At 39.7% G+C, this 9,680-nt stretch overlaps 1 protein-coding gene across 3 annotated transcripts in view; it reads left to right on the top strand.

The window, feature by feature from the left end:
• The first annotated feature begins 1,927 nt into the window (after nt 1-1,927).
• Nucleotides 1,928-9,680, top strand: part of LOC110835355 (G protein-coupled receptor Mth2) — a 64,466-nt gene continuing 56,713 nt past the window's right edge. For all 3 annotated transcript variants that reach the window (XM_022075480.2, XM_087347406.1, XM_087347407.1), the window contains exon 1: nt 1,928-3,254. In XM_022075480.2, the coding sequence (XP_021931172.2) occupies nt 1,937-3,254 (1,318 nt within the window). In that variant the 5' untranslated portion in view covers nt 1,928-1,936. The remainder of the gene's footprint in view (nt 3,255-9,680) is intronic.

Genomic DNA, 9,680 nt, shown 5'->3' with positions numbered 1-9,680 from the left:
GATACCATTTTGTGACATGTATCTTATAATAATTACTAATTGATCAACGTGGCTAATGTCAGGGGTTGAACAAAAAATAATAGAAAAAATATTATGCTTCCCGAATTTCAGAAACCATCACCTTTTCAACTTTTTCCGCCTTCAATTCTATAAATTCATCAACAGTCGTACTCCGCGCGCTCACTGGCGGGAGTGAAAACCACGCGCCTACTGCAGGGTTGACAGGGAAACAGTAGCAGTTTTATAATGAAACTAAGCGCTATACATAAGAATTCAAAATTCATAATTACGTGCCAGCTAATTTACTACTTAATTTGTAATTCAATGCATGACAAGTGCGTTTCCGTTCTTCGAGTTTATCTTATAACAAAAAATAATATAATATTAAACTCATCTTTGTTACATAAATCAATATTTTCAGGGTGTCGAACTTCTTGTCAGTCACCAACGAAGAAAATAATAATATAAGTATCATACTTTTTTAAAAATAATATTAATAAACACACAACAGCTATCAAATCTTCTAAGCACCGACTCTTCCGATGTTCATCGAAGCGCCAGAATGATAAAATTAATTTGGTGAGAAATTGAAAACCCCTTCAGCATGACTGCAATAAAATGTCAGCAACACAGATGTGTTCGAAAATGTGCATGCCAAATGTCAAAATACTCTTGTCGGAACTTTTGAAGGCGCGGTACAGCGGAGCTTCAAGTAGCGATCATTGACCACAACAACTTAGTAGGGGAGACCAGGGCAGAACGGGGCCACGGGGCAGAACTTCGTCTGCAATGCGTTGCGATCTATCGGGATCGGATGAAATACCATTAGCATACAGCAAGGGGTCATGTCATGTCAGTCAGCGCCATTTTGTGGTTACAGTTTTTGAAATAATCACCCATGCTGGATTTTGGTCCTACATTTTACAAATTTTTGAACATTTTGTCCATACCAAATCTGATCGAAGACGTGACGTATTTTTTGCTCTCAGACTCCACTGATTGCTGTAATATTATTTCTTCCGTTCCATATATCGCTCCAGTGCGCACCACAAATAGGCTTAACACTTGCTGTATTATTTAATTAGTTTTACGCCGACTAACTGCTTTCAGTAAGAGTCTTTGACAAGCTAATGGTAGCTCATATAGTAAAAATATCTCCTGTCTTTTTATGGAAGCTGAAGATTTATTAACGTATTTTCATGACCCAGCCCCTGGATCTTATCCTGGGACTCATGAAGTTCACAACCTCACACCATATTTCTTTGAGATATACTGTAGTAGTATCCTGCTGTATATGCCTAATATTTCACATATTGCAACCGCCTTGGTTTGGTCACCCCAAACATATTTGATAAAGAGTAGAAATAGTCATCAATTTTGAATGATGATGATGATTATGATAACATTTACCAAACACAGGTTGAGTGGTTGGCATTCTGTGTCTGGAAACCCTGGGGTAAAGTGATGTTCCTTACTCGTCGAGACAAATTCTGGCATGCTCCCACAACTCTTTAAAGTCCATTGGGAATTACGTTTCACTTGCTTTGACAATAAATGTTTCTTCATTTTGTTATTTGTTAATTTTCTGTGATTCAGAGTATAAACAGGAATTATTTTCTTAAACAGAATTTACTAGATGATCTATACAATTGCGACATTTATATATTTTTTGGAGGGGGAGGGGTGTGCACTTTGAATCTTTAAATAAAAATTAGACAAACTTGCGCCGCATGATGTATACTGTTATAAAGCATCATCACACAGCGCGAGAATGAACATCCGAACTTTTCGTTTCCTGCTGGACATCTGGTATTGCTTCTGCCAGTTGAAGAGCGCGTGTCGTGTCATACGACTGCTTCATGTTGAATCGCTGGCGTCGGCGCCACAGTAGCGGCAGATCGCAGTAGGTTGTCGTGTCGTGTCGTGTCAATCTGATATGTGGATTCTGACTGTGTTGCTGGTTACTACTACCACAGCCATCGACAGCGAATATGGAAACAACGTTACTTCGTGGTACAAATGTTGCGAGCCTACCTCCAACTTCAGGGAAAACCTGGACACTGGTGTTCTGGGGTTCGACATGGATGTCTCACCGCTCCAGGTTCAAGGCTCCGGTGTGCAGGTGAGGCACGGATTTCCAGCGTCTTGTAATAAAACTTTGATTTTACTGAAAGAGTCCACTTTCCTGCCAGTCTCCCCTTATTGTACTGACAAGGTGGAGATAAGATATGAGAACGTCGATTCAGCCTCAGTGGTAAGATACGTGTGTTATGATGAAGATTCTGAAAGAAGTATAAATCCACCGACTTCGGTAACGGTAAGGAAATGCTGTTTGAATGGAACGTATGATCCAGCTGCTCATATTTGCATAGACGTTATCGATGGACAAAATATGCTGGAAAAACTTTCTTTTCAAGACACTGTGTGTTTAGTGAATGTGGAGTTTGGTTTGTCAGAGTGTCATTCCAACCAGGCTCTGGTGAATACTGTGGTTGATAGTGGACAGATAATACTGTTGAAAAATGGCACTGTTCTTGTGAACACAAGCTATGAAATACTGATTCTGGAAGAGAACGTGTTCTGTATCGACAATATTGTCAATAGAAGCAATTCTGTTATGATCAAGTTTTGTCAAAGCGTCGACACAGCCTGCAAACAAAACCCATGTGTTCAGAAATGCTGCCCTGATGGTTACGGCATGATAGAGTCTAAATCTTGCACACCTTCCGATTTTGATTTCAACCCGCAGTTTTATAATATAGTGTCTACTAACGGCGGATTTGAACTCGTAGAAGCAATTGTCCCTTCCTTCGCTATTCTATCGAACTTGGAGTGCGATAAATTCATACTTCGACCAGAGTCTACAGAAGGCGATTTTTCGTATTTGGAAGTAGATGGAAGGCTTTACGTTCCAAAGCACTCAGACCCTCATCTAACAGCTGACAAGTATTGTCTTGAGAAGGTCATTTTTCCAGAAGACGAGATGGATGGTATCTACACTTTCCTCTGTTTCCCGGAAGATTACATGGTCGAAGACACTTCTCTTCAGTTTACCCTCTGCTCTTTGGGACTTATTATATCGAGTGTTTTCCTTTTAGCCACATTTTTGGTATACGCCTGTTTACCCAGTCTTCAGAATCTCCACGGAAAGACTCTCATGTGCCACGTGGTCAGTCTGTTTGCAGCCTATGTGTGTCTCAGTGTGGCACAGCTTAGCGGCGAGGATTTGGACCTGTTCATCTGCGCCGCGGTGGGTGAGTTATATCTCAAGTTAACCGTCATGTAAATTCTTGTGCAATGAAATAAATAGATGCAGCAAATATCAGGGAATATATTCTCTAGTTAATGTGTTCTGTGGATTACCATATTATATTTTATGTTTAAGATTCTGTCACGGGTAACAATCTCACGAATCGAACGTCATAAACCACGATTTGGTAGGTCAATTTCTTCGCAGAAGTTTCTTGCATCTGAGTAGCTAGCAGAAAACCGATTTTGGAAACATAAATCGAAGGTTAAACTCCGATACACCACAGACCGCCACTGAACACAATATAACGCCAGTTTAGTTCTAATTAGCATGTCTAATATTTATTTTAATGGCTTCTACATCTTCGAGAGACATCTCCAACAAAATTGTTGATGAATTTATGCCCTCCCTTATTTTCTGCATTTTCATCCCTTCGTATCCTTCTAGTTTTTAATACCCTAACAGTACGAAGCGATGTGTGTAAATTATGAAATTCCCACACCCATGTTTCTTAGGTTTTCTCATTTGCCTCACAATCTGCAATTTTTGTCTCCCCTCGAAACAGGATAATACGCAACCATACAATGCTAGTGAACTGGCGATTTTCTGTATCTTAATCTGTGGTTGGGCGTATATTCTTCAGCAGCTTGAAGAGAAATATTGTGTGAAATAATATAACATGTAATGCGATATAGTGTTACTTAGTTTTTTAAAACCTTTCAAACGTAAACATATTTGAAACGTGGAAAAGAATGCCAATGGCGGTGGAGCCAGTCGCGAGGCCCCTTAACAGAAAATAAATATAAGCTAATTTAGGTAACATATTTTGTTATAATTTTAATGATTTGAGAACCGCGTCTCTAAAACTAACGCACACGATATGCAAGTCTTCCATCATAAATTTTTGTTACCTATACGTACATCGTAATTTATTTTCAAAAATTTTAGAAGTGACGTTGTAGAGTCTATCGTTCTAAATCTGAATTTTGTTTATTAAATGCACTAGATTAAAATTTTCTTCCTAATTTACAATCACCGCTTAACTCCCGACATTGCACCGAAACAAAAAATTTGACCATTTCCTTTAATTGTTATCTCTGCTTTCACAACTCAAAAGCGACTGACTTACCTTCCCCGCCACTTTTTTGGTTCCACAACATTCACAATGTATTTAAATTAAAATTACCATTCGTCTCCAGAGAAATGAAACTAATATAAATAACAGGAACATACGAACCCGAATAAAAATACTATTGGGTAAACACAAAGAAGTACATTTATATCATTGTTGATGGAGACTAATACAAAATGCGAACGGTAGCCAGTTACTCAGAAACAATAAGAGAAGGAATGGTAATTTGACAGAATCGCACAAAATAAATCTACAGTCAGCAACAACATTTTATGGAAGCAATTTAACATATTTTGTTTACTCTATGCAGTATTTTATTAAAAATATCAACTTTGTCTTCAATGAAGTCGGTGTCAGATAAAAGCGCATTTATAAGGCAAACTGCAGGAACAATATAAGAAGAAAATGTAGTTCCTATTTATGGAAGTACAGAGTGAGGCAGGCACTCGAAACAGTCCACAGCCCACTTCGCCCATTCCCTTCCCTGCCCGTATAGAAAGATAATCAATTCGATTATATAGCTGGCAATTTATGTAGCTAGGCTGTGCAATAAACAACGCGACGAAATAGCTCTGAGGGTAGCCCTCAACGTCCTTTAATGTGTGTCCCTGTGACTTTTACCGCATACGAAAATAATCCTCAGTTACAGAAGCTTTGGGACAGTACATCAACTATGTAGGATTAGAGGTTTTCACGGCGGTGAGTCTGAAGATGGCTGCCTTCTGGGTTGTTGCACCGCGTAGTCCGGTAAAAAATACCGACGCTTTAGAGATCCTTGCTGCTGATAATGGAGGCAGCAGACTACGCGGTGCAACAACCCAAAAGACAGCCATCTGTTGTAAATCGGTTTTTGTAAACTTCAGGAAAACCTATAACTCACTTTACAATGTTTCGCTTGAATGTGGTGTACCTAAGAAGCTAGTCAGACTAATTAAAACGTGTTTAAGTGAATCTTCTAGCAAAATTCTTGCAGGTAAACATTTTTCCGATACAGTTCCTATTCAGAATAGCCTGAAACATTGAGATGATCTATCGCCACTGCTTTTCAATTCTGCCCTAGAATCTATAATGAGGAAAGACCAAGAAAATCAGGGCGGTTTGGAATTGAATGGAAAATACCAGTTTTGGTCTATGCTGACGATTTTAATCTGTTGGGCGATAATACAAAAGCGAACATAGAAACACTCTTAAGGGCTAAAAGGGATATTGGTCTAGTAATAAATGCAGAAAATGAACCGGGATAGCTCAGTCAGTATAGTGACTAGCTACGGGCTGGACGACCGGGGTTCGATCCCCGACGGGGGCAGAGGATTTTTCCTCTAGCCTCTGCGTCCAGACCGGCTCTGGGGCCCACCCAGCATCTACAATGGGTACCGGGGTCCTTTCCCGGGGGTAAAGCCTGCCGGGGCGTGATGCTGACCACTCACCTCCATCTAGTGCCGAGGTCAAGGAAGAGAGGAGCTATACCTCCACTCCCCCCCAAACGCCTACATGGCGTATAGTGGGACAAACTTTACTTTTACTTTTTAATAAATGCAGAAAGGACTAAGTACGATACACATACGTTCATGTCTCGGTATCAGAATTCAGAACTTAACCAGAATATAAGGATGGCTAATACATCATTCGAAAATGTGACAAAATTAAAGTGTTTGGGGACGACAGTGAGAAGTCAGAATGACATTCCTGACGAGGAAAAGCAGATTAAATTCAGGGAATGTTTGCAATCATTCAGTTCAAAATCTTTTGTCCTCCCGTGCAATATAAAAAACAAAATGTAATTTTTCCAGTTGTGCTGTATGGGTGCGAAACTTGGTCTCTCACCTCGAGGGAGTAACGTAGATTGAAGGTCATTGAGAACGTAGTGTTGAGGAGGATATTTGGATCTAAGAGGGAGGAAGACATCATGGAGAAAATAGCATAATGATGAGCTTCACGGCCTGTACATCTCACGTGATATTGTTAGGGTGATTAAATCGAGGAGGTAGAGGTGGTCGAGACATGCGGTACGCATGGAGGGAGGGGAAGGTGTTTACACGGTAATTGTTGGTAGGCCTGAAGGAAGGAGGTCGCTGGGAACACCAAGGCGTAGTTGGGAGGATAACGTTAAGAACGATCTTAGGAGATAGGAATCGATTGAGCGAACTGAATGCAGCTAGTTCAGGATAGAATCCGATGGAGTGTTTTTGTGAACACGGTGATGAACCGTCTGGTTCAATAAAGAAAGTGGGCTATTCATTGACAAGCCGAGCGTGCAATCGACTTTTCAAAGAATATTATGCACCATAGAGTGAGTGAGTTACCGACGTTTGTATGATGACTACGTTAAACTACGTCATACGAACTTTACTTTTAACTAATAAATTGTTAAGCGAATGTTACATTCACTGCACGATGTAAATATGTAAAACTAATAGACAATACCGTAATGAATACAATTTCAATCTGACAAGCCACGTGATAGGTTTGCATTAAGGTTTTCTTCTTGGTGGATGTTACGTATGGATCATAGGCTATTTAACGACGCTGCTGTAGACATAGCCCGTGTTAATACGTTGTCCAAGACTAACTAATCGGAATGATACAAGTTGACACTTATTCACCTGTTTCTCGTGTGTGCGTGGGACGCTTCGTGACTAAAATTGTGTCCAATGTTGTCTAGCCTCCAACCAGTGTGGGTCCAGCCTAAGCGAAGCTTTATGTTATTTCTGATAACAAGGAAGGATTCAGGTGGAATCATTCTCGTCGGTTTGCTAAGATATTCTTCAGGTATCAACCTGGAGAAACCGAGGAAACTCACGAAAACTTCAGCCAAGTTAACAGCGGTGTAACATTTAATAGTCTGATTGAGTCCCGTCCCAAAAATAAGCTAACCTGTAATATAATTTAATCTCTAGCGGGTCTGTTCAAAGGTATCTCAGCTCCTTCTGCAGTACACCGAAAGACGAAGTGTTTACTGTTAGGGCAGATGAACTCGTCGAGTTGGACCACAATGTTTGTAGTATGCCCTTATTTAGCGACACTGGAGTAGACATGTCGGCAACTTTAGAGGTGTAGAATTTGAGGTTTTCACGGCGGTGAGTCTGAAGATGGGAAGAGGGCTGTCTTCTGGGTTGTTGCGCCGTGTAGTCTGGTATAAGTTTACCGACGTTTCAGAGGTCTTTGATGCATCCATCATCAGGACAATCGTCGGCAAAATTCTACCAAACTACACGGCGGAAGAACCCAGAAGACAAGCATCTTCAACTTTAGAGGTGTGGCCACTTCGCTACTCATTTACTGAGACAGTTTAGCGACTTTACTGATTGTAGTTGTGTTTCTAGCAGGTAGTGGTCCTGCGTCACGTGTTTTACCCCAGCAGTATCTAACACCTTTAAGAAACCAACTATCATGTAGGCTTGAGAAACTTGGTCTCTCACTCAAAGAGAAGAACATATATCGAAGGCATTTCGCAATAGGGTGAATGGTACTGAGCACTTCAATAGGATGATCAAAGAAGAGATGATAGTGTGTACACAGCATTGGACGTTAAACCTAAATAGGGAAATAACTTGTAAAATCTTGGCTTAGTTGGAGTGATTCATTTTTGTTGTTGCTAAGCAGGGAGATATCTGTGTGGAACAGAAACCCTAGCAGGCTCATTGTGCTGCCCCTACATGATACGTGAGTGATTACTTATGTAGTAGCTATGAAATGATATTGACAAGGAAAAGCGAATGTCTTTGTGAAAGACCTGTACCATTGCCACTATCCGCCACAAATCTCTTAGGGGTTGATCTAGAAGCGAACCTGGATTTCTGCCATGAAATCCGGCGAGTAACCGTCTGAGCTGGCACGGCCTAGTTTGGCAGGATCATGGATTGGTCTGGATAAACTTGTAAAAATGTACTGTTACTGTCTACACGGTAAAATTGGCTGTTATATATTAGTTATGTTTTAACATATATGCCGACAAGCTTCGATAGCATTATAACATCTTAAGACTATACTTTTATCTTTACATTAATATAGTACGACAACCCTTGTTATAGCTAAAACATCTGAAATTAAACTATAAACATCAAAATTGTGACCACTACACAATAATATTATTATTTAAAACATATATTTATTAATTTTTTATACTGTAATATTATACTCATATTTTACGTAGGCAGAGTCAACTTCTTACCAATTATGTAATATGATTAAAAGTTAATTATAAAATTTTCTGCAATGAATGAGTTTTGTTGTATAGCGCGTGACTCCTGTACTCTACAAATTGATTTGCATTTATTTTTTATTTTCTTTACACGTTTCCTTTTTATTGTATTTGTTGCATATAAATATGCTTATTAAGATGTGCGTTGCCACTTCCATCTGATTTTCTTTTCGAAGGGGATATCGAGTTAATACTGTGCTATGGGGAACTCGTCCATGTCAGTTGGGACCCTACGGGGAAGAGCATAAAGCCGTTAATACGGAAAATTGTTCAAAAATAGCTGGCACGATAATGATTATAACGATGTTATGAGTTTTTATACACATTTATAAATTCAATGTGGGATAGTGTAATGCAGTATTGTATGTCAGTATGAACGTGTCCTCACACAGCCGGAGCAATCGCCTATTTGCTTATTACTCACGAAAATGATTGGCAGATACATAAAGGAAAGATCTGAAACAGAATAAACCGTACTAGACAGTTCCTCCTTTGTCTTTATAAAACACAACAGTTTTGTTCTCTGGTATTCCCTAGGACGGCTTGGATCGTTGTATCGTCAATCCACAAATGGGTGCTTTAAACATGGGTCCGATATGGATTCGAACTAGAGATCCCTGTTGTCCAGCAGTCGATTGCCACCGGAGATTTCTTAGTCTCCACATGTCGTTTGCACGGACGGCAGTAGCCCTGCTAATTTCATGCCTAGTCAGTCAAGGTATTCCCTGCCGTTTGTAGAACACCAAGATTCATTGCCATGTTTACAAGCCCTCATCTCTGTTGAGTGTTATGAGCCCGTCTAATCCGGTCCATGTTCTTATATCTATGAGATATACTTTAATAATGTATTTTCATCTACGTCTAGGTCTCGAAAATGATTTTTTCTCTTCAAACTGCCGACTAAAATATTTATGTAATATTTCATCTCCTCCATGCGTGCTACATACACATAGCCTTATTCGATTTATGAATCATTATTATTGTGATTACATAGAGTAGTACCACAGTAACGTACAGAATATCCTCTTGTGAGCTGTTTTCATCTTAGTAACTTGGAGTTTAAAATATTACGTAATTGTATTTTAGACGCTTATACC

Source organism: Zootermopsis nevadensis, unplaced genomic scaffold (genome assembly GCF_977971745.1).
Source record: "Zootermopsis nevadensis isolate Lab colony 2312 unplaced genomic scaffold, Znev_1.0 Znev_ptg000011l, whole genome shotgun sequence".
NCBI lineage: Eukaryota > Metazoa > Arthropoda > Insecta > Blattodea > Termopsidae > Zootermopsis > Zootermopsis nevadensis.
The sequence above is the reverse complement of the archived record's forward strand: the minus strand, read 5'-3'. Positions and strand labels throughout refer to the sequence as shown.